At 41.5% G+C, this 25,649-nt stretch overlaps 2 protein-coding genes across 2 annotated transcripts; both read left to right on the top strand.

Moving 5' to 3' along the window:
* Nucleotides 1-19,892: 19,892 nt before the first annotated feature.
* LOC134740966 (uncharacterized) lies at nucleotides 19,893-22,037 on the top strand. The gene has a single exon (XM_063673689.1). It carries the CDS (start codon nucleotides 19,893-19,895, stop codon nucleotides 22,035-22,037), a length of 2,145 nt encoding a protein of 714 aa, XP_063529759.1.
* A 2,275-nt stretch (nucleotides 22,038-24,312) lies between these two features.
* On the top strand, nucleotides 24,313-25,167 carry LOC134740810 (uncharacterized). The gene has a single exon (XM_063673476.1). It carries the CDS (start codon nucleotides 24,313-24,315, stop codon nucleotides 25,165-25,167), a length of 855 nt encoding a protein of 284 aa, XP_063529546.1.
* Nucleotides 25,168-25,649: the final 482 nt, after the last annotated feature.

Genomic DNA, 25,649 nt, shown 5'->3' with positions numbered 1-25,649 from the left:
ATCTGATGAACCGTGATAGTTGACATTTTCACGGATGATGTATTTCTGTTGCCGCAATAACAACAAATACTAAAAAGTACGGAACCCTCGGTGGGAGCGTCCGACTCGCACTTGTCCGGTGTTTTTTATTAGCACGTCGTCGGTAATACTTCCCAGTGTTTCATTGTCAAGCACCCACGCCGGGTAATGTGCTTGATGGATACGCCCATTATGCTGTGCGGATCAACGTTTCATTCATTTCTGAGTTACACCTACATACTTGTACCTACATACGCGAATATGGAGACTTTTTATATGGTTATTGAGATGCATAGGAATCTACGGGGCAAAATGTAATGACAGGTAGGGAATTTCCATATCGATAAATTAAATTACAGATTACAATGGTCCCTTTTACTCTTCCATAGCAAATGTCAAGGTCAGACATCCAAAATGTATGAAACAGCCATTTTTTTCGCGATTTCGGGGTTGGTCCCACAGTAAAAGTTGATCAGTATGACCTATATCTATAGGTATTCACCCTGTTAATTATTGCAGGTGACTAAATAAACACCCTGGTATTGTTAGTCGCGTGTTTACTCAGTATGAGTAGCTAGCCGACAATTATATCAATTATACCGCAATTCAAACTGGACATAAAACTGAGCTGCTAATACGTACTAACTAACCATTGGTATTACTGGAGTTATGGTTCCTTTGGATCGCATGTCAAGGCAAATAGTACTATGCTTAAACTAGTTTATATCGCTTGAGAGGATCACAGTTACTAAGCGATAAGAACCTTCAAACCTCAAGAAAAGAGCGTACTCCCATCTTGAAATTCGGCGACGCACTTGCAAACTCTCTGGTGTTACAGGTGTCCATGGGCGACGGTAATCGCTTACCATCTGGCGTTTAGTCTGCTCGTTTGTCTCCTATATCATTAAAAAAAAAACAATACTACTGGGAAATCGCTGTGGAGAAAATATGAAAAACAGTGTTTTCTGCTTGCCCCTGCATTCAACAGACGTAGATAAAATGTTTGTATGTACATGTGTTAATGAATGTTTCTCCATAAATACAAGCAAACTCAGCTTCGTATTTGCTATAAATCTAGGTTGTAGCCAGATTATGAATTCAAATGAGATCGGAAAGCCCTCAGCTGAGGATTTAGCCGCTTCTGCCGCGCTAAAACAAAAACGTCCTATCTAGTAACAACTCTCATAGACACGTACTACGTTTTGATTTCGAATGTCTGCGCATCAATACTGTAAACAGGTGTACGATTCAGCACCTTATTCCCTGGTAATAAGTGCAACGACGAATGCTTATTGTCAGACATGACTTTACAGCTGAATGTCCGGTCAATACGGGCTGAGCTTAAGACTCATGAATACCTTCACAGTAGTTTAAAGGAAACATTTCTATTCACAAAGTAGGTATTGGGAGTCTACTTTACCTACAGTGCAACGTACCTATACAACAGACTGCTGAATAGAGAATGCCTTATTGCTTTAAAAAATACGTCTGTTTTTTTTATAAAATATTTCTTTGCTATGTCACTGATTTATAAAAAGTGCTGAGTAAATTAAAAGTAAACTGTAACAATTGGGGTGTGATTATCAACTAGTATTTTGTGCAACAGGTAAATAAGAAGGGATTCTTAAAATTCAACGGCCCTTGAATGACCTTTTTGTACCGTTGCGTTGCACACAATACTTTTTAAGATAGGGCTCAACAACCTATTTATATTATAATGATAGGTAAATACTTACTAAGTAGTTATGTAGGTATCTATACAAGAGTAATCAATTTTGTTTTTAGATATTTCTGGCAATAAGTTTATTTATTTATTTACCTCTTAATCTGAGCTAAAATCTTGAAATTACATTATAAAGTATCAATGTCACTCACAGCATTCATTATTTTAATGTAGTTTTTTATTTAACTAAGTATTTACGAATATATATATACAATATTTTGTAAGCCCTTTGCGCAAAACTTTGTTATTAATAAAATATTAGTTTTACGTTCATTACGTAGCTTCATGATTTCATGAATCATGAATAACACTAGACCCTACTAATAGTGTTGTGTTCCTGCCGGTGAGTAAGGTTGCCAGAGATCGAGGGAGAGGAGTGTTAGGGTCGGCAATACATAGGCTACGGAGACTGCTTAACATCAGGCGGGCCGTATGCTTGTTTGCCACCGACGTAGTATAAAAAAAAAGAATATCTCGCTTTACCACTTTATGAATAGCAGAAAGAAATTTGAAATAAATAAGTATGTATATACCTACTTGTAGCTTAATTAAGCGTAATATTTGCTTGATTAGGGGCTAGGTCGTTCGGTGTTAGAGTGGCCCCCAATTTTTATTAATTTACTATTTGCACTAGTAAATGTAATTTCTGATTGTAATCTGAAGTATTGCATGCGTGCTGACTCCGTGTTAGGTATTTTTCTTTCAGTCGACACTAGCAAACAAAGCCCGATTAACATAACGCTATGCAGACTAATTTATGCAGTTAAACCTAGGCCAAGTCCATTGAATTTCAGAATTAGTAACAGATTTCCCGTTGTGATTGCCCAGGGTACATAAATAGTTTATATGGCTTATGTCTGTATTACATGAGCGGTCGTATGTACAACAAAACAAATCATGTACAGTCGTCTTTAAAAATATGTATACATTTTTCGCCTTATTACAAAGGAGTAAAGGCCGAAGTTTCAACATACCTCAGAACGCCGAGTATACAATTGCCATCGACCAGGCCTGGTCAAAGCGGAGCTTACTATCGTTTGCAGCTTTTAATAAAACATAATAAACTTTAAACCGCAAATCACGGCGAGTGATTGAAAACACCCGTATCGTTACGGCAAAGATAGATATAACTCCGTAATAGATGGATACAGTCTAAGGAAAAAACGTGCCTCGAAAATCACGAAAATTTGACTCTCGATCAGATGGCGCCACTAGTTTTGGCCTACACTCGTATAGAGGGCGTTGACTGTTTCGTTTGTTATTTATAATTTTAACGCTTACCAGTGAAAGAACATGGGTCAAAATCATATAAAAATAATTAAAGCAAATAAAAAAATAATTTATCCATATTTAAATACATTTTAACGTATTTTTTTAAATCTTCATTTTTAGTTTTAAAGTGTGTCGACAGATGGCAGTGAATTTACTGGGGTTACAAAATTTACTATGACAGTACCGCTCTAGTATAAGTTACTCTATGGTTACGGGGACCTGACCCGACAAAACACTAATAAGTCACCTCAAAACACAACAAATATAGCTTTTATAAACAAAGAGCAACCGGCCGCCCGTATCTCTAGCGAGGACCGATTAAAGGATGACTCACGTTAGACCGGGGCGTGACCGGACCGGGGCGGGCCGGAGCGATCCGACACAGGGGCTATCAGGAGCGCCACCGTCGCCGGGGCGTTCCGGGGCCGGGGCGTCAGGGCCACCCGACACTAGTTGTGTATCCGAGCAACGGACTGTTTATGACAAATGTCACAAATAATTGTTTGCTGATAGTGATAACTAGGAGAAAAAATGGAAAGGCCGAATAAAATTAAAATTTTGTCCCTTGCTGCCGTAATGGCAGATGAAGAGGCTGCTGCGGGCTCCTTAAGCAGCTTTGGACCTACGACGACAATTTTTTTGATTATTTTCATATGACCCAAGACTCTTTCGAAGCCATTCACGACAGGATTAAACACCGTTTGGTCAAACAAATAACTAGATTTCAGAAACCAATAACCAGCAAACATCGTCTGGCTCTCTGTTTAAGGTAAGATATACAATGCGTGTATTGTGTATAACAAATAAGTATAATAATGTGCCGAAGCATATATAAAGCTATTGAGAAGAAAGGAGATGACCGGTTCGCCATACAAATATAGTCCCCATTTTCCTCTCTAGATTATTAAGAATATAGTTTTATAAAATTAGATGTTCATTAACTATAGCTATCATCCTTCGCTCTACATCTAATTATATAAAAATAATTTCCATAATATCAATATTCAAAGAGGAAAATGGGAACTAGGTTTGTATAGAAACTACGGGGCGGTTGTCCAATTTCTTCTTAAGTGTATATATTTAATGTATCTTTGGATTCAATTCATCACCGTCAGACAGATTCAGTAAATATAGCTTCTTACTTCTAAAGGGGCCCACTGACTACCAGGCCGCCGGACGATATCAGCCTGTCAGTTAACCGCAAAAGGCCACACACTAACAGTTCTCTGTCAGTTTTTGGCCTCACGACTAACACGAACCGATAGTGTGGCGCCGCTCGACGATGAGAAAATGAGAAAATCAAAAAATAAAGTTTTTCTACCTATACCGTGTTACATATTAAATGAAACGTGATAGCTAGACAGTTGAATTTTTTTACAGATGATGTATTTCTGTTGTCGCTATAACAACAAACACTAAAAACAGAATAAAATAAATATATATTTAAGTGGGGCTCCCATACAACAAACGTGATTTTTTTGCCGTTTTTAGGGTTCCGTACCTCAAAAGGAAAAAACGGAACCCTTTTAGGATCACTCGTGCGTCTGTCTGACTGTCTATCTGTCTGTCTGTCTGTCACAGCCTATTTTCTCCGAAACGACTGGGCCAATTAAGTTGAAATTTGGTACACATATGTAGGTTTGTGACTCCTTTTTTGAATAACCCCATACTGTAGCCCCTCGGGAAAACCTCGACAGGGAGCTTATTTCACAGCCGAAGCGTCATATGTATATAAACTTATATTGACCGGGATATAGACCGTGATTACCTTTTGTAATAATACAATTTTTTTTTTGTAATTTTGTAGTCTAGTGAAACTAACCGTGAATCATTCAAAACTCCAATATGTATATAAAAGTAAAATACAAAAACACATACAAAAACAAAACAAAATACTTTTCATTTTTGTACCTTTCTATTGCTCTAGTGTAGTTGGTCTGAAGTTGGTCTGAAGTAAGACTAAAGGGTCTAACAAATAATAATAATAATATGTCGCGGGCTCTTTTCTTAAGCCTTTTTACTTATATACTTTTTACGACAATTACATATTTGATGCTGTCATGTTTTTCGAATAGTAAAATAAACATGTCAAGAGAAAAAATAGTGATCTTATGTTTAGAAAGATACCAAATGTATAAATAAATATGCAAGAACACTTTGAATGTAATGTATCGTGTTACCGCGCGGTTCGCGCGTCAGTAACATAACAACATAAGATGTACTAAGTAAGGTATTGGCTAATAGGTGTGATATGGTGTAGTGTAGTGCCGCTTGAATCCGCTTAGTATAGGAACCAGACGGACAGAGATTCCTGCTTTCGCCTTTGTGATACCTAATACCTACATATTATTAGTATGCATTAGACTTGTCTTTCACGTATTATGTAAGAACGTAAAGCTTTATTGTGCACAGTGCGACCGGATATTTAAGACAAAGTTCGGTTTTGCGAGCCATATACGTGCTCATTAAAGGAAATTGTAAAGGTCGCCGTTGTCGGACACGATATGGAGGACTATATATAAGAATGTAAAAGGAACTGAAATAAGTAAGAAGCGGAGTAAATCAAATATTACCATACAAGTATGTCCAAAGAAACAGCGCTTTGTTAGAAGAAGTTATTTTTTAGGGTTCCGTACCTCAAAAGGAAAAAACGGAACCCTAATAGGATCACTTTGTTGTCCATCCGTCCGTCTATCTGTCTGAGTGTATGTCAAGACCCTTTATCTGGTGAACGCGTGGAATTAAAATCATATACCTGCTCAGGTCTATACAGCCCCTTGAAGCTGTGAAAAAATCAAACTTCTAAGTTAACGTAAAAAAAAATACTTTTGTATGGAACCCTTGGTGGGCGAGTCCCACTCGCATTTGCCCCTTTTTAGGGTTCCATACCCAAAGGGTAAAAACGGAACCCTATTACTAAGACTCCGCTGTCCGTCTGTTCGTCTGTCTGTCACCAGGCTGTATCTCATGAACCGTGATAGCTAGGCAGTTGAAATTTTCACAGATAATGTATTTCTGTTGCCGCTATAACAACAAATACTAAAAAGTACGGAACCCTCGGTGCGCGAGTCCGACTCGCACTTAGCCGGTTTTTTTTTTAATATAGGAGGCAAACGAGCAGAGCCCATAAACAGAGGTCGTATCGACATAAGATTGGTAGATAAATTAAATTTTAATACTATACAGTATATATAAGGAAACAGCGCTATGTTAAGTAGAAGTTATTTTTAGGGTTCCGTACCCAAAGGGTAAAAACGGGACCCTATTACTTAGACTCCGCTGTCCGTCTGTCTGTCTGTCACCAGGCTGTATCTCATTAACCGTGATAGCTAGACAGTTGAAATTTTCACAGATGATTTATTTCTGTTGCCGCTATAACAACAAATACTAAAAAGAACGGAACCCTCGGTGCGCGAGTCCGACTCGCACTTAGCCGGTTTTTTTAAATATAGGAGGCAAACGAGCAGAGCCCATAAACAGAGGTCGTATCATAGGATTGGTAGATACATTAAATATTATTATGTACAAAGAAACAGCGCTATGTTAAGTAGAAGTTATAAGGGGTTCTGTACCCAAGGGGTAAACACGGGACCCTATTACTAAGACTCCACTGTGCGTTTGTCTGTCACCAGGCTGTATCTCATGAACCGTGATAGCTAGGCAGTTGAAATTTTTACAGATGATGTATTTCTGTTGCCGCTATAACAACATATACTAAAAACAGAATAAAATAAATATTTAAGTGGGGCTCCCATACAACAAACCTGATTTTTTTGCCATTTTTTGTTACAGAACCCTTCGTGCGCGAGTCCGATCGCACCTGGCCGGTTTTTTTAATATAGCAAACGAGCAGAGCCCATGAACAGAGGTCGTATCATAGGATTGGTAGATACATTAAATATTATTATGTACAAAGAAACAGCGCTATGTTAAGTAGAAGTTATTTTTTAGGGTTCCGTTCCCTCAAAAGGAAAAAACGGAACCCTTATAGGATCACTCGTGCGTCTGTCTGTCTGTCTGTCTATCCGTCTGTCACAGCCTATTTTCTCCGAAACTACTGAACCGATTAAGCAGGATATATTTGAAAATGGCTGATATAGACAACCAGATAGCCAAAATAATGTTACAGGTGCCGTCTAGTAGTATTAGGTATTGTGATAGGTACAATGAATGGTATAATAAACATTTTTTTTTTTCATATATGTACCATGGACATTCCTCGATGGCATCAAGTTGCAACCGGAAAGCGATGATCACATGGCAAATCAAATCCTGAAGACCGTAGCAGCCACGTCTAAGCAGGATATATTCAATAAATGTTTATTTTTTGTTGTTTGATATATATATTTCCGCACAGACTCTTTACAATTCTAGACTAGTTTAAAAAATATCTATATTTATCACTAGTTTCGTTGTACACTTTCTTATGTTTCAGCTGTAGAGCATACTCCCTGGCAGAATTGTAGTTTAATATTGTTACACACGCAGTATGCCTGGTTTCATACTTCACAGTCAGGGCTATAACCGCGAACCACTTCATTTGTTCATCTATTTGCCTCTCTATCGATCTTATATATATTTGTGCGGAGGAGAGGCACATAGATGAAATTTTTATTTTGGATGTCTGGCGGCTCCCCTAAGGAAATTACGCGTTCCACGTCTTAGTCATTAATATTAAATAAGAACAATAAAATATACGAAGAGTACTATTGTATTATTTCAGTAGTTAGTGCCTTTGGGTAATTTTAGACAGAAAATAGGCAAAACTCTGCATAGGTAGAGGGCGTAACTAGCACAATCACAGGGCCTACCGCGTAACCGGCGTAACACGACAATCTAAATTTCGGTCTGCCTGTATATCATTCTTGCATATTCGATCGACAGAGAGGCAGATAACAAAATTTCGATTACTGCGTTTCGCGGTAGGCCATCTGTTAACAAATTACCTTGTCAAAAACGGTTTAAGGCATAGTATGTATAAGTTACTTACACGCTATGGTGTACAATACACGCAGTTAGCAATAAATATCCCTTTATGAGTAATACAATGAAATAATATGTTGTTTGTACTCTTTGCAGGCAGGCATTTTAATAGGAAGTATTACTGCAATGTTCTGCCGCCAGAGTGCAGCACTGGTGCACAATACTGACTCTTAAAGTAACATACATACTAGGCCTTTGACAAGTTTTCACTGACATTATACATCAAGGCCAAGGGCCTGACACTCTATGATAGAGAAAGATAGTCCTATTGCGATTCCTATAAGAGGAAAGAGAAAATAGTGCCAGGCTTTGTCCCTATCACCGACTGGGTAGCATCATATATAGGAGGCGATGGCGAAATACCGAATTTATAAGAGTGAAAGAGAAAAAATCCTATGCTGCCAAATTTTATATGAATATTCTTTCTTTTACCCCCGGTCGCTCGGTAGCTCGTTTATAACTACTTGTATATTATACTATGTCTATGATCAAGGCGGTTTGTTTCTCAGGTCTGTTTACAAGTGGCCTACCGCGAACCGCGAAAATCTATATTTCTTTATCTGCCTCTCTATCGATTGAATAGGCAAGAGTGATAGAGAGGCAGAAACCGATTTTTTTATTGTGCTAGTGACGCTTTGTGTTGTGTGCTAAAGTTTTGTGTAATATTCCCTATTAACCTACATGTTCATTATTGAATTATTTTTACAAGCAGTAACATCAATAGGCATCTCATTTAATATAATCCGACTAAATTACATTTCAGCAACACCTCCATATTTCACAAAATAAATCAAGACATTATCTAACCTATATAATTTTGACGTATACATCCGAGTCGCCCGTGTTGCGACTTAGCTTTCATGTAGCAACACCTAACATGGAAAAGTAAATAAAAAAGACTGCATGAATCTTAACGGATGACAGCGTTGTTTGGAAAATATTTATAGGTAATATATTATTAATGAATTAGTTTTCGTTGTAAATGTAAGGTATTTTAAATAGGAATTTTCCCTTATTTTAAATATTTATTACGTAAGAGTCAAATTAATACTTAGCTAAATCGCTTGTAATAAATCTTACGTAACGACATGTATACTTATTATATAATTTATTTCATTGTCTGTAATATGATATTCCAACTAGGTATATGTTTGAAACGGCAGTCTTTACTTCTTAAAACTCTGCTTCTTGGGATCATTTTTTATTTCAATGCAATTAAGTCAAAAAATGAACGGAACTATTAAAATTGGAAAAAAAATTCTTAGGCAACTGGCTGTCTGGTGCTATCAACTATCTGAAGTAAAATGTAGAGCCAGTGTGACTAAAATAGATGTACTAATCTTTAATTGCTTTCCATAAAACCGGCAATATATAGCATTGTGTAATAGCTTTATTTATGGTAATGTGCTTTTTAAGAGATTGACAGTCATTGTTGATTAACTTCTCTTTGCGCCAAGTAACATAAACCGACCAAGTAACGAATTAGCTAAACCATCATATTTAAGAAACAAATTTATGACGTTTTGCAACCTTCTTATTTTGGCAAATATATTCCGACACACCCGGGCATGCATATTGCGAAGGGTGGTATTCCATCTGTCCAATCTTGGTCCAACGTGTATTTGCGTTTCACATTCTGTTTAATGAGAGAGTGAGACGCAATGCACATTGGACACTGATCTTGAACAGTGGAATACCACCCCAAGAGAAGAATTGAGTCTCTGGCTTGTCAGGAGGCCCCGGGATGTCATGAACATAAACCGACCAAGTAACGAATTAGCTAAACCATCATATTTAAGAAACAAATTTATGACGTTTTGCAACCTTCTTATTTTGGCAAATATATTCCGACACACCCGGGCATGCATATTGCGAAGGGTGGTATTCCATCTGTCCAATCTTGGTCCAACGTGTATTTGCGTTTCACATTTTGCTTAATGAGAGAGTGAGACGCAATGCACATTGGACACAGATCTTCAACAAGTGGAATACCACCCCAAGAGCAATGGCTTGTCAGGAGGCCCCGGGATGTCAGGCTTTTGCACATAACATGACCGGCCCGGGCCCGTGCCGTGCCCGCACCGTCGCACTCCCGAGCCCCGGTCATGACGTAATGCTTTCCATAGAAAACAACGCGCCGGAAGCTCCGGCCCGGTCACGCCCCGGTCTAACGTGAGTCATCCTTAACTCACATCTCACATCACCGACTCCAAATAAAAAAAAAAAAAAAACGGAGCTTTAATTGATTCAAAAGAATTAAATAATACAAATAGTTGTATAAGCGCCACTTGCACCATCCCACTAACCTGGGGTTAACCGGTTAAAACGTTAAACCGGTGTCAAATTGTACTCGTAACCATGGTAACCAGGGTTAATCCGTTAAACCGTTAACCCAGTGTCAAATTGTACTGGTAATCATGGTAATTCCAAGTTTAACCGGCTAACTCCGGGTTAGTGGGATGGTGCAAGTGGCCCTAAGAGTATGAGGAGGCGTCGTGGTTAGAATGCTAGCGATCACATGGCGCCTCCCGTCAACGTCAGGTGACGGAAACGCCGCAGGGGATGTTAGTGGATATTCTCCTCTTCTCCCTCTGTCTTAGCAGAGGGAGCTTGGGAGGAGCGAGTCCCACATACCACCCCCTTAATGGGCTTCCCGATTGCCCGGGGGGCGAGATGCGTAAATGCATTTACCCCTGAGTAAAAAAAAAAAAGTGTAAAAAAGTGGTGGTATTAGGATTTTTCAAGAATTTCAAACGGAGAATATATTCGTACAATTTGGTCACCCTACACTGAGGCACGTTATGTCACTCCTCCTTCTGTTAGAATGATTCAAGGATTCAATTTGGTCCCTTTGACCGCCAAAGACGTCAACTGACGCGCGGTTGATATTGGGCTGTAGCCGCCCAATATCAACCTTCGTGTAGTCCGATAAGGTTCACAATGGCGCGCCGCGCTCGATAGGCGCTGCGTTCGAAGGGTTAATTTCAGGTAATTCTCAATCAAGGGCCTGACACTTTTTGATAGAGAAAGATAGTCTTATCGCGATTCCTATAAGAGGAAAGAGAAAATAGTGCCATGCTTTGTCTTTATCACCGACTGGGCATTTTTTCATGGTCGGGTTATGGCATGCAGGCATGAGATTGGCATCATAGCAAGGAGGCGATGGCGAAATACGGAAATTTATAAGAGTGAAAGAGAAAAAGGATTATGCTATACATGAAAATGTTAATACATGAATACGTCTTTCTCTTACCCCTGGTCGCTGATTGAAATGACAACCATTCTAAGGGCCACTTGCACCATTCCACTAACCCGGGATTAACCGGGTAAACCTGGAGTTACTGGAGTTGATATTGGGTTAATGGTTTATCCGGTTAACCCTGGGTTAGTGGGATGGTGCAATTGGCGCTATAGATTATGTTGTACTGCACTTACTGCTATTTGTAATAAAACACCTGACTTGACAACTGAATACTCATTAATTAGTTTTTTTTTTCAACAAGGAAAAGAGATTCGGTCTGATAAATCCAGCCCTATTACTCCAGAGGCTCTTTTATTCGGTAATCTAATTAACTTATAAGGGTCTGTGGAAAAAAAAATTATAGCGCAAAGTAGGTGATAGTACAGGGCCATCTATTGTGAAATTGGGCAACTATAAAGCTAAATATTATTACATTTGATTAGAAAGGTAAATTCAGGTAATTACTATTTTCAGTCAAATTAAAGAACTAATTTAGTTAAATTTGTGGCATCTCGACTGTGGATAACGGGTCATATCGTCATTTAATTAAATTATTTATGACAGTAAAGCTCAAGCAATGCGCTGAATGAATATGTATATAGCATAGCGAGGTTTAAGCATACTATATCCAGATATGCATTGAATATTTAGTTACAGTTTAGGATAAAGCGAGTTAGATTCCTTTCTTGCCACCTCTTCTGTGTTGTGCGAACATTACGAACGTAACGAAAAAATGACTGTTGACTGAAAAAATGTGGTAAATTATTTTTCAACCATTTTCGTACCTACCTAATCTACCTAAACCGGCGAGCGTGTATGAGGAATGTTATGAAAGTGAAGGAAGCGAAAGAGGTATGTCAGGATCGTAGCAAGTGGAAATCCGTGGTCTCTGCCTACCCCTCCGGGAAATAGGCGTGATTATATGTATGTATGTATGTATGCTAATCTACCTATGCTATGGAGTTAAAGTATATGGCGTAGCCTCCTAAGTAAGGCTCACAATACAATAAAAATCCGGCCAAGTGCGAGTTGGACTCGCGCACGAAGGGTTCCGTACCATTACCCAAAAAACGGAAAACAATCACGTTTGTTGTATGAGAGCCCCACTGAAATATTAATTTTATTCTGTTTTTAATATTTGTTGTTATAGCGGCAACTGAAATACATCATCTGGGAAAATTTCAACTGTCTAGCTATCACGATTCATGAGATACAGTCTAGATATCACGGTTCATGAGATACAGCCTGGTGACAGACGGACAGACAGACAGCCGAGTCTTAGTAATAGGGTCCCGTTTTTACAATTTAAAATGGAACTATGTTTAAATGCTGAAGTTATGTGCTAAAGGCGAATTTAGGATTTTTGCCAACCCTAATTTTCAAAAACATTTCTATCGGGGTTCGCCGATTAGGCCTAGTTTTAGGGTAAAGTACCCAAAGGGTGAAAACGGGACCCTATTACTAAGACTCCGGTGTTCGTCCGTCTGACTGTATGTCTGTCTGTCCGTCTGTCACCAGGCTGTATCTCATGAATCGTGATAGCTAGACAGTTGAAATTTTCCCAGAAGATGTATTTATGTTGCCGCTATAATAACAAATACTAAAAACAGAATAAAATTACCTAATATTTAAGTGGGGCTCCCATACAACAAACGTGATTTTTTCCGTTTTTTGCGTAATGGTACGGAACCCTTTGTGCGCGAGTCCAATTCGCACTTGGCCGGTTTTAACTTTTTATTAGCTAAGGCACAAATAAGGTTAGTCTGCTACCAATGGGACTATATAGTACATCGTTCGGTAGAAACGCAGTATACACTGTTGCACTTTATGTCAAAAATACATAGTTACTGACGGTACGAGAGGTCGCCTGACACGAGCATTTCGCTGAATATTTAAATGCTCTTTACGGACGGTACGCGGAACAGAATAAATGCGAACGCCATATTTGCGAGTTTGGGTCGTGTAAATTAATTTTTTACCGCCTCTAGAGATGCAAAAGCCACAATTTTGTACGATGCATTTAAGCGCCCAAAAGTTAATAAATTAGAAATATGAGTCTGCGATTTTATGACCCTTCAGTGTGTTTGTTAACCCTAAAATGCATGTTTTTTTCTTTTTGCCTGAAATTAATATATGTGTAACATAATTGTTAACTGATTCCTCGAAAAAATAAAAATAAAAATAAAATTAAAGCGTCGATTTTCACTGCTAAATCAGTGTTAGAATTTACATAGGGTAAATCATAATTTATGTAAATATACAATTTTATTATTGGTAAAAGATATATGAAAAATCTTACTACCATTAGAAATTTAAACTATTTGTAATATACCTATAATAAAGATAAAATGATTGCAAACCCCGAAAAAACCGACTGAAACAACTCAAAATCATCAACTTTTCCAAATTTTCCTCCATTGTGCAAATTTGAATAGAACACTGGAATGTTTAAGTATTTATTTACGATCAAAATAATTATACAGGACCAAATCGATTTTAGCTAATTATGCATAGAATTATATGTTTTTTTTTGTGTAGGCTGCATCCATCACTATGCATTTAAGGGATTTATTCTAAGTGGTCACATAAATAACTGAAAAACATAAAATACAAAACCTTATAAATAATTCACGCAAAACATGTTTGCGCGATGTAGGAATCGCTTCACACGCAACAGTGACATCTTTCGGACGCTGATACTACTTTCGTATCACGATTTATACATGAAGACTAGAGAAATGAAGGTCATTACGGGTCTTGAGGGCATCAGTCGGCGTCGGTGCGCTGCGGCACTCGAATCTATCAGCCATGATACGCGTATGAGCGTCAATATTTTATGGCCAAGCCAAATAAGCACATATCTATCGCGTCTCTACCCCAGAATTGAGCGTCTCATAGAACTTTCTCTAGGTTTAGATATATAGCTATTGCAGATTAAAATCATCTTCAGATTTTCTTGATCAGTGGCTTGAGTGGGTGTATTCTCTAATAAGTTATGAGTTGACATTAAAATCGGTCCGAGTGCGTATTGGCTACTCGCTCTAAGGGCCTGTTCGTTTACACATAAGTGGGAGATCATCCATTTGCCACTAAACGCAAAATAGTAAATATATGAACTCGCCCTAAACACTAATGAATGTGTAAGCAGGTGTTATTATCTAGAGTCTAGACTCCAGAATCTGGAGTCCAGATTCAGGAGGATGCCTCACCGTTGACATATTTTGGTTGGATTTATTGAGCAATCTATATATATGGTATATGTGCCCGTAAATGCTGCGATGCTTCTTTGATTCCTTGAGAAAACACCGGGGACAAACTGTAAACACGTCATAATCAGAGCGCCTACCGCGAAAAACTAAAATCTAAATTTCGTTGTCTGTCTCTCTATCGTAGGTACGAACATGGAAGAGTGATAGGCCATCAGTTCAAAATCCTCAATCATACTGATGTTATCTTAGAAATGAAGGCAAGTTTTTGGATCTTAGCTAACAAAAATAAGTTTAGATATAATCAGTTCTATTTCCTACGCAGAAGGTTTACTATAGCTAAGCTTGATTCTTATATTACCTTCTTATTTTAGTGTTCCCTCTCTGTTTAGATAGGGCTTAGGGATTTAGAAAGGTTAAAGGTTATAGGGCCGGTGCTTAGTTGACAGCGCTCGCGTCAAGGTCACAGTAGAGTAACGTCGCAATCGTAATGCAATTGCCGTCCGAATGTCGCCCTTAACCCCTTTTATCAGATCTTAGTTAGGTATAGTTACTTGCTATAAAATACCATAGTCTGACAAAGCTCTTAGTGTTAGGCCTGAGTGGACGCTCGAAGCGGAGCGTTCGGCGGGGCTTGCAGCGTGGCGTCGGGCTCACAAGTGATGTGAGCAGCGTGCACTAAGGCCGCTCCTATACGTTTGCATTTGTTTAACATGCACGCCGCACGCCCCGCCCCGCTGCACGCCCAACTCGAGCGTCCACTCAGGCCTTACACTTAGACACGCAGCCGCGAGCACTTACTCATACGAGGCCTCTTTAATTAGCCCGGTTCCGACTTAGCGGCGAGCAGTTCTTTCCAAGTCACCGTAAACAAAATCTGTCTAAGCCAGTCTTATCACATCAGATGCGCCAAATTATAACTATTAAGACTAAATAATAGCATTTTTTTTAACGAATGGCCGCGTTCATTTGAGCGGTAGTTTGGTGTTGGTGCTGCAATCAAAGCAAGTTTGTTGCCGGTCCCATATTGAGATATCCTCCTCCAATTGAGGGGGGATTTCTTTTCGAGGCAGAGGTGTAGGGTTAGAGTCGGCGTAGCTTTATTTGACGTTCATAAGCGCTTCAATATGCCTACTTAGATAATAAACTGTCTTTATCTTTATGTAAATAAACAAAATTGTAACGTTAGTTATCAGGAGTAGTGCCTCACAGAAATTTGTTATCAAATACAACTGTAAGTGTTAGTTACACTTCCTGCCTATTTTCTTACTTATTATTATGACGGCTGAAGAAATCTGCTTGATTAATTAATGAAGATCCAATCTCATCAACTTTTATGCATATTAAATATATATATATATATATATATATATATATATATATTTAATAGCTTTTATATATATATATATATAATTAATATATATATTAATAACGGGTCACTGACGTGTTTTAAGTCGAAAACGCTTGACATGTTTCACTCCGTACCTCGGTTTTCGACTTAAAACACGTGAGTGACCCGTTATTAATATATTTAATATGTCTGTGTCTCACGGAAGTTTTGTTATTAAACTTTTATGCATGTGAAATTTTATAAGCAAACATAATTAAATGTGCTAGTTTACTGTGTTTGATGTCAGAGCATTCCACACAAATGTATGCACAAGTAGATTGCACTGCTGAGCACCTAATTTCAATATGCAGTGTGCTTTGTACCTACTGCTGCAATCAGTGTGTGTGACAATACATGTCATCCGAGATATTTAATAGATTGCTACTAACTATTCTATCTCTATAGACTTATAAATTCAGTTATATACCTAAAAAACATATAACTAATAGACTGTGACCACGCTAACTTTGCACAAACTTGGCAGTAAGAATGCATACATTAAGATCCCTATATAAGCTCCATACTTGACGACCTTGACGTAGCACTTGGCATGAAAACTTAGCGTGACAAGCCGTTATGCTGCTTCTTACGTAAGCGAACACTCGCGAACGCGAAGCGGAGCGGCGCGGCGCGGCGCGGCGGGCCCAAGGCGTTCGCGTTCGCAACGAGATAGCCCACGTATGACACTTCTATAGGTACCTATCAATAGTAGATTGTTAACCAAGGGATGAAAGGCACTCATTCCTGCCGAGGTATTTATTATAATAGTCCGAGGCTGAAATGTTGCCTTTTACCCGAGTTAAACACTACTTTTCATTTCGAATACGCGGAAAGTAAAATGCATGCATAAATTTAGATTTTAGATTTTAGATAGATACCTAACCGGAATGTAAACGAGCGACAATGGCGGCAGATAAACCGTACGCGGTTTTCGTTCGCTGTTTCCAATATTTGTACATAGTATTTTAAGATTGTTTTGGATAAAAAAAAAAAAAAAAAAAAAATGTGTTTTTTTAAAAACATGACTAAGTATAAATTTTACAGTATTTCTTGAGGGTACTTTCAATTAACAATTTAGGCAAAAGTATCGTTATTTATGGAATGGGGAGTCAAATATCAGAATGGAATTTGTATAACAAATCCATTTAAACTCAAAATTTATTTGTTTATCGAACAATTAGAAAAATCATACTTCGAACGTAAAATGCTCTAGTGCAGACACGTATCATTTTCTGCACACCTTTTAGAACAACAATGACCCTCTTTCAGAGCATGAGAAATAAAAATATTTTTTCCCCACTAGCTCGGAAAGTTGTCTTTTATCCTTTAAAACAAGCGGGGAAAAACGCATTTTATCCACTAGTGGGGAAAGTAATTTGACCTTGGATGGAGCGTGTTTAAGTAGCTTGACAGATAACAAAACGTAAAACGCTCATAATAATGGTTCGTTCGATATTAATTATCATTAAACAAATGGTTTGAGAATCTAATAAAAAATACCAAATTTAGCTTTATTTAATGATTTAATGTCATAAACCTTAAAGTTCCATAAGAAACGTTTGTTTTTTAATAATGATGTTAAATATAATTCTGAACGCACAAGTTGAGTCGATGCAATTTCAAAACGCATCATTGACATTTCATTCGTCAGAAATGTCAACATTGTCAACAAAATTTTTACTTAATAACTTCTCACGTAAAAATACAGAATTTCCAGAGTTTTTGTTATAATATCGTAAAAAAATGAGTGATTCCAGTGATAAAGATGATCTAACGCCTGTGGATGTTGCACTTTCCTCGCTATAGTGAGGTGAAAAGTTTTGTGTTACACACGGGTGCAAATGTATTTTACTTCTCGTGTGTTGAAACACTCGCTACGCTCAGGATTCTATTTCAACTATAGAATCCTTTCACTTGCTCGTGTTTCAATACCACACTCGCGGGTAAAATACAACTTTGCACCCTTGTATAACAAATAACTATATTCACCCCGCGCCGCGCTGCGCCGCTTCGCGTTCGCGTGTTGTTCGCCTACGTAGTACGCTGCGTTAGGGCAGAAATAATCTAGAGTTAAAATGGCGACACGAACTGGAGAATGATCCAAATAAGGTTAGACCTATGATCTGGTCAAGATAGCAGGTAATCGCTGAATAAATAAATAAATAGTGATTTGATTTTGATTTTAAATGAACGCAACACACGACCAATCGTTGTGGAGATCCTTGGGAGCCTTAGTCAAGTTTTTTGTTGATATGACGTATTTCGCTCCAAAACGATGAGCTATACTTAGAGCCGTTCGCGTTGGCTAACATACATATCGAGGATAGCTTATTTTGAAACTAGGTCGATTAGCGTTTTCGAATGTAATTGGTTTTCTTGCATCTATAAACTGTCACGTTTAATCACAATGAAGCGATACCTGGCTATAATAGTGGTTATATGCTCCACGTGAAATTATAATTAAAGTGTTTGCCAGCACTATTCGCCGGGGACTAAACTTTAATAGCTTAGCGACGTATTAAATAACGCTGTTTCGTCCTTGTGCGAAAATTAACCTGTTTTTGTGCGTGTTTAGCAACATTTGCACGCATGTTTACTTATGTAAAAAAAATGTTCATCATTTTTTTCTGACTGTTTTAGCCCAGAGGTCATTTTTTGGGGTTTTTAGAAAGAGTCTAGTCACTGATAGAGAAATAAAAGTTTTCTTACTAATATTATAAATGCAAATGTAACTCTGTCTGTCACGCTTAAACCGCTGAACCGATTTCGATCAAATTGTTGATGCAATAGTCTGAATCCCAAGGAAGGATATAAATAGAATAGTTTTTTTCCCACGTAGGCAAAATCGCACGCAAAAGCTAGTTTCAAATAAGATCAACTGCCAGTATGTACCTACCTCTATTTATTCTTCTCTTCAAAGCGAATATCTAATGCGAGTGAAGGTAAAAAGATACAAAGATATTATCGTATAGAGAGTATCTAAGCAAAGAAATATAATATAAATAAATACGACAAATACGACTAAGTCAACCCAGCGAAGCCGAATCAATTTTGTTTGGGCTTCATTAGGTTACCGTCCCCAGTTATTTGACACATACAATTCACGTACACCACATAACAGAAAAAAGTTATATTTACGTTCTACGTGAATGTCGCTTACGGCTGTTTAGATTTCAGTTGTCGCAGCGGTCTAAACCTTCCGTTGAATAGAGTAAATTAACGCCTCGATTTATGCAGTGCTAGTGATTGCATACTATTTTGAGCTTATGAAGTAACTCAAAATAGTTGACGGGTCTAACTTTGCAAGAAATTAATAGGAAAGCATTATTGGAATGGCTTAAATTTGTACTAAAAACGTTAACGTGCATTTGTTACGAATGTGTCATTTAACACATGTACGCAACGCGTTTTTTTCGATTTATTAATGGTTTTAAGGAGCTTCTATAAAATTGTATTAATGTTTCGCTCCTCACTACTATAATAATATAGCATAGCTATGGTTAATATAAATTCCTACATCAAATTTAGTAAAAATATTTTCCATATTGTCAATATCCAATAGTATAATTTTAGATTTTAGATTTAATTGTATAGTTTTAGGTTAAGTTTGATCTCACTGCGATGCTTTTAGTCAATGTCCATAATTGTCATATATATCAGTATTTATTACCTTTTAAAATGTTGTTAGTGTAAGTTATAATATGTATGATGTGGATGTTCTTTAATAAATAAAAATAAAATAAAAATAAAATATCCAGAGATGAAAATGGGGACTACGTACGTACTTAATACAGTATTAGGTAATAAACATGCAGCAAACACATTTAGAATAACATGTTTACATTTATCTTTACGCAAGTTTGACAGACAAATAAATATATACCTATGCATCATCACATTATGCAAACAAATGCATCAGTTTCGCGCTAGCTTTAATATACTAGTGCCTCGGACGGTTGAATTTTATACTCGTAGTAGCGAGCGCTGCAAGAGTTGCTCAATGGGGTAAATTAACTGCTCGATTTGTTCACTACATAGTGGTTGGGCAAGGTTGTGCTTATGAATGGAGGAGATCGCTCCCAATGGAGGAGATCGCTCCCAGATTTACGGGTGCTTTTAACCCGCTGCGATCGCGAGCTTGTAGCCCGGGCACCTACTCCGAAGAGTACTAGGAGGGGGTCGGAGGCTGGAGCCCCCAGTGAGAAAGAGACGGATGCCCGCGTCGGTGCAAAGGAGGCGGAGGTCGAGCTTGATGCGAGGAGCATGACGGTTGGGCCCTCTGAGCCGACTAGAAGCGGCAAACATAGTAATGGGGACCAGGCCGTGGAAGATAAGAGGATCCCGGTAGAGGGTGACACAAATAAGAGAACTCCAGGTCACCTAAGCGATGGGGAGACAATTAAAGAGGTGGCGGGTGTGTTTATGAAGGATGGTATCCCCACCGGAAAGCACTGGTGCAAGCAGGGCAAAGATGGCGGTACCTCTGGCTCCGAGAGCGATCTTGGGGCTTGCAGCCAGGAAGGCACACCATTGCGCAGCAAATATATGAGGGTGACACCCAAACGGGGCAGGGGTAGGGGCCGGCCGCAAACCACAGGTTCGCCTGGCCATTGCCAGGAGGACCTTACAGGGACTGCCATTGAGTCGAAGGTCCAGGATGCCCTAAATGCTGTGAAGCATGTGATTGACACATCGGGCCATCTAAAAGGCACGCACCAAAAAATTCTAAAGGACTCAATCACGACTATTAGGGGTGCCTTCGAGGAGCTGAGAACGCGAACTGCGACAGAGGAGGTTGCTCGCCTAGAAGCAGCCAACGCGCGGCTCACTTGCCAGCTAGCGGAGGTTCGTAGGCAGGTGCAAGAAATTCGAAGCCAACCTGCTGCATTAGCTGAGCCAGACATTCGCCGGCTCGTAGAAGAGGTCTCGAGATCCACTCACGATCAGCTCAGCAAAATGCTTAATGCACGCATGGACGGCATTGAATGCCGTCTGCTACCGGAGCCCAGGCTCCGACCTGCATTAGCAGCCGATAGGACACCATCGGAGGATCAAGGCCCCAGCACTACGACTTCCCAATCCCTATCAGTAACGGAAACGGTGATACCTGCCTCTCCCATTCCCGACGACGGAAAACATAAGGCTAAAGCAAAAGCAAAGCCCAAAAAAGCCAGTCTAGCTGCCAAGGAGGCGGCCGCAGCCAGACAAACCCCTAAGGAGCCACCAACGACTACCGCGCCTAAGCCTGCGCGCGAAAATTGGAAAAATTCACAAGGCAGAAATGCAAATAAAAAGAAAGCAAATAAAACAACGAATGAGTCCAAAGAGGTCAGCGCTCCAAAGTCGAGTCTTCAACCGAAGAGAAAAAGGAAACTTAATCCTCCGCGTACGGCTGCCATTACACTAACGCTAAGACCGGAGGCAATTGAAAAAGGGACCAAATACGAAACTGTCCTGGCCGAGGCGAGGAAAAACATTAAACTAGAGGAGCTGGGAATCACTGCCTTACGATTTCGAACAGCAGTCACTGGTGCGCGAATGCTAGAGCTGCCTCCGGAAACCGAGAACGCCGAGGCAGCAGCGGACGAGCTCGCCGAAAAACTCCGCGGAGTTATTGGTGCTGAAGTGCAAGTTCGACGGCCTATGAAATGTGCCGAGCTTCGAGTCACAGGACTTGATGACTCCGCTACTGCCGAGGAAGTCGTGGCATCTGTTGCACTGGAAGGGGGCTGTCTAGTGGATGCCATAAAATCTGGTACAATCTCACAAGGGCGAACCGGTTCAGGATCACTATGGCTCACCTGCCCAGTTGCAGCCGCTAAGAAAATTCTAGAATCCGGCCGGCTCAGAGTGGGTTGGGTCTCTGCGCGAGTGGTACTGCTAGAAACAAAGCCGTTGCGCTGCTATAAGTGCCTGGAAACAGGCCACGTTGGGGCAAAGTGCGATAGAGGTGTAGATCGCAGCTCCCTGTGCTATAACTGCGGTATTGCAGGCCACAAAGCCCGAGAATGCACCGCTGAAGCGAAGTGTGTTATATGCACGGCTACTAGTAAACCGGCAGGGCACCGTATTGGTGCCAAAGGTTGTCAAAGTGGCAAGGCACGTCCTGCCACAAGGGAAGGAAAGAAGACAGGACCTGGCCCGGTAGCCGCCCCATCTTCCCAGCAACTAGCTACAGAGGAATCAATGGACACCGAACAATAATATGGCGCTTTCGTGTCTACAGGCGAATATCAACCACTGCGCCAGGGCCCAAGATCTTATGGTCCAAACCATGGCAGAGTGGCGTATAGGGGTGGCTATCGTTTCGGAGCCATATTTCGTTCCTAATCGAGATGACTGGGTCTCTGACCTTGATGAAACAGTGGCCATTGTAGCCCCCACTGTAGCGGGATCTCCGCCCTTTGAAAATACTGTGAAGGGTCGTGGTTTCGTGCTTGCCGTAGTAGGAGGTGTAGTCATAATCGGCGTATACTCCTCGCCAAATAAAACCTTGGTTTATTTTGAAACAATGCTTGCTAAAATTGGAGCTCTAGTTGGTCAGGTGAACCCCACCCCTGTCATCGTCGCTGGGGATTTTAATGCTAAATCTGCAGCATGGGGTTCTCCCATTACAAACGTTCGGGGGGACGTTCTAGAAGAGTGGGCAGTATCTCTTGGACTAAATGTCATCAATACCGGTGCGGAAAGTACGTGCGTGAGGCAGCAGGGTGAATCAATCGTAGATATCACATTCGCATCCAATGCCCTTGCTCGCTCTATTCTAAACTGGAGGGTAGAAACAGACGTGGAGTCGCTGTCCGATCACCGGTATATCCGGTTTGACCTCTCCACTCCCACAGCCACACCGAACAGACAAACCCAACCTAGAGCAGGAGACGGTCCGAAATGGGTGACTAGGAAACTAGACCGGCAACTTGCAAAGGAGGCAGCAATTGTTGAATCGTGGGGAGCCCCTGCCGGCCCAGTGACAGAACAGGTAGATCACGAAGCCGAAAATCTTGGCGCAGCTCTTACTCGCGTTTGTGACGCGGCAATGCCGAGAGCGAAACCCTTCATACCGAAGGAACAGGTATACTGGTGGCGACCAGAACTCCGACAACTGCGGAACGCTTGCGTGGCTGCGCGCCGTCAGTATACCAGATACAGAAGAAGGCGTACTCGAAACGAGGCCGATGAGAATATCCTGTACGATAATTATAGGGCTGCTCGTACAGTCTTGCAGACGGCTATTGCACAAGCCAAGGAGGCGGCGTGGGAGGAGTGGCTCGAGACACTAAATAGAGATCCCTGGGGAAGACCGTATCGGACTGTGCGGCAAAAACTTCGACCTTGGACCCCCCCACTAACAAGTAGTCTCAAGCCGGACCTCTTGGAGCGAGTCGTAGGAGCTCTATTCCCACAGAGGGACGAGTTTGTTCCACCATTGATGCCGCCTATTACAAGTCTACCAGAAGTGGTGACAGAAATACCACCAGTGACAGAGGTGGAACTCAGGGTGGCTATTCTCAAACTCCACTCAAAGAAAACTGCCCCCGGGCCAGACGGCGTACCAGGAAGTGTTTTGGGGATAGCACTCAGTGAATGGGAGGAGAAAGTCAGAGCCCTCTTCACTACGTGCTTAACTCTCGGGCGGTTTCCCGAACGGTGGAAAACGGGAAAATTGGTGCTGATCCGAAAGGATGGACGCCCGCCCGATCAGCCGTCGGCCTATCGCCCCATCGTGTTGCTCGACGAGATGAGCAAACTCTTTGAGCGAATAATAGCCACTCGTCTCACCAGGAGTATGCAACCGGGTCTTAGCGACTGCCAGTACGGATTTCGCCCACTTCGGTCCACACTGGACGCGATCGCGCGGGTCAGAGACTTCGCGCAAGAGGAAGTTTCACGGGGTGGGGTGGTAATGTCTGTATCGCTCGACATCTCCAACGCATTCAACACCCTACCCTGGGAAACAATAAAGGCGGCTCTAAAGTATCACAGCGTGCCCGAATACCTGCAAAACCTAGTGGCGGATTACTTTGCCGTGCGCTCTGTGATATTCCCAACTGCTAACGGCTGGGGGCGAAGACAAATGTCGTGCGGTATTCCACAGGGCTCAGTGCTGGGCCCGCTCCTGTGGAACATAGGTTATGACTGGGTCCTACGCGGGGCCACTATGCCGGGAGTCAGCGTCACCTGCTACGCTGACGATACCCTGGTGTCGGCTCGCGGTAGGACCCACAGAGAGGCTGCCCACGTAGCTACAGCAGGGGTAGCATACGTGGTCCACAGAATACGGGCACTGGGCCTAGAGGTGGCTTTACACAAATCGGAAGTCCTGGTCTTTCATGGGCCTCGCAACAAACCACCACATGGCTCAGAAATCACTGTAGGGGGAACTTCCATTGCCGTCGGGTCAACGATGAAGTACCTGGGACTCGTCCTCGACGGCAGGTGGAAGTTCGAAGAACACTTTCGGCGATTGGCTCCAAAGCTGATGGCTGCCGCTGGAGCGCTCGGGCGGATCCTCCCGAATCTGGGTGGGCCAAGAGGAGTATGCAGGCGGCTCTACATAGGTGTGGTCCGCTCTATGGCGCTTTACGGGGCTCCGATATGGGCGGATACCCTGAGAGCCCGAAACGCGGCCCTACTACGGCGGCCGCAGCGGGCCATAGCTCTCAGGGCAGCTAGAGCGTACCGCACCGTTTCACACGTAGCAGCCTGTCTTCTGGCTGGGAGCCCGCCCTGGGACCTCGAAGCTGAGGTCCAATCCAGCGTATACTGGAGGGTTATGCGAGCAAGAGCAGAAGAAAACTGGCCTGGACCTCAGGAGGTCCGAAAATGGAGGGAGGAGGCGCACGACGTCCTCTACCATAAATGGACGGAGCGACTTGAAATCCCGGGAGCTAGCCGGGATCTAGTTACTGCTGTTCGGCCCGTTCTGAAAAAATGGGTCGAACGTAAACACGGCACACCCTCCTTCCACCTCACACAGCTGCTGACGGGGCACGGTTGCTTCGGCTGGTACCTGTGTGAGAGGGTAGGACGGGAGCCAACCACAGAGTGTCATCATTGTGACGGGAGAGCCGTGGACACGGCCCAGCACACGCGCGAAGAGTGCCCTGCTTGGGCGGAGCATCGCGCTGTCCTGTCCACGGCTATGGGAGGAGACCTCTCACTTCCAGCACTAATTCACCAAATGGCTGACAGTGAGGAGGCGTGGGTGGCAGTAGCCAACTTCAGTGTCGCAGTGATGACGCGAAAGGAGGCTGCTGAAAGAATGCGCGAGGACGACGCCAATTCTCGAAGAGCCTTCGCAGCCAGAGTGCTGCCGCTACTGCTGCCGCCTTAACGGGAACCTGAGGGTGATGGATCGGGAGTTCCATCACCCGCCTGAAGAGGTTCTGAGCTGGAGGGCCCTCCAGTGTTCCGAGGCGCCTTCAGCGGAGGACGCTGCATGAGCAGCCACCACAGAATGGGTCCCAATAGGTAACGCTGACGGGGTATCGGAAGTTGGCAGCCGCGTTCCCGAAACCCCGTCCAAAAGCGAGCGGTGGAACACCCCAGGGGTTTTAGTCCGTGTGAGTCGGACATACCCACTCGGCTTCTCCAGGGCCGGGTGGGATCCATAACGGATTTCCCCTGGGTCAAAAAAAAAAAAAAAAAAAGGTTGTGCTTATGAAGTTGGTTATAAAATGAGGTAGAAAATTCTACTCACACACTCGATGAATAAGTACCTGCAAAAAAAAATACATTAATTGATGTTTACAATAAACAATAAAAAAGTACCTGACGTTTTTACAATAAATATAAATAAAATAAATGATTAAGAAT

Source organism: Cydia strobilella, chromosome 1 (assembly GCF_947568885.1).
Source record: "Cydia strobilella chromosome 1, ilCydStro3.1, whole genome shotgun sequence".
Lineage (NCBI taxonomy): Eukaryota > Metazoa > Arthropoda > Insecta > Lepidoptera > Tortricidae > Cydia > Cydia strobilella.
Note: the sequence above shows the minus strand (reverse complement) of the source record. Positions and strands in the feature narration are given on the sequence as shown.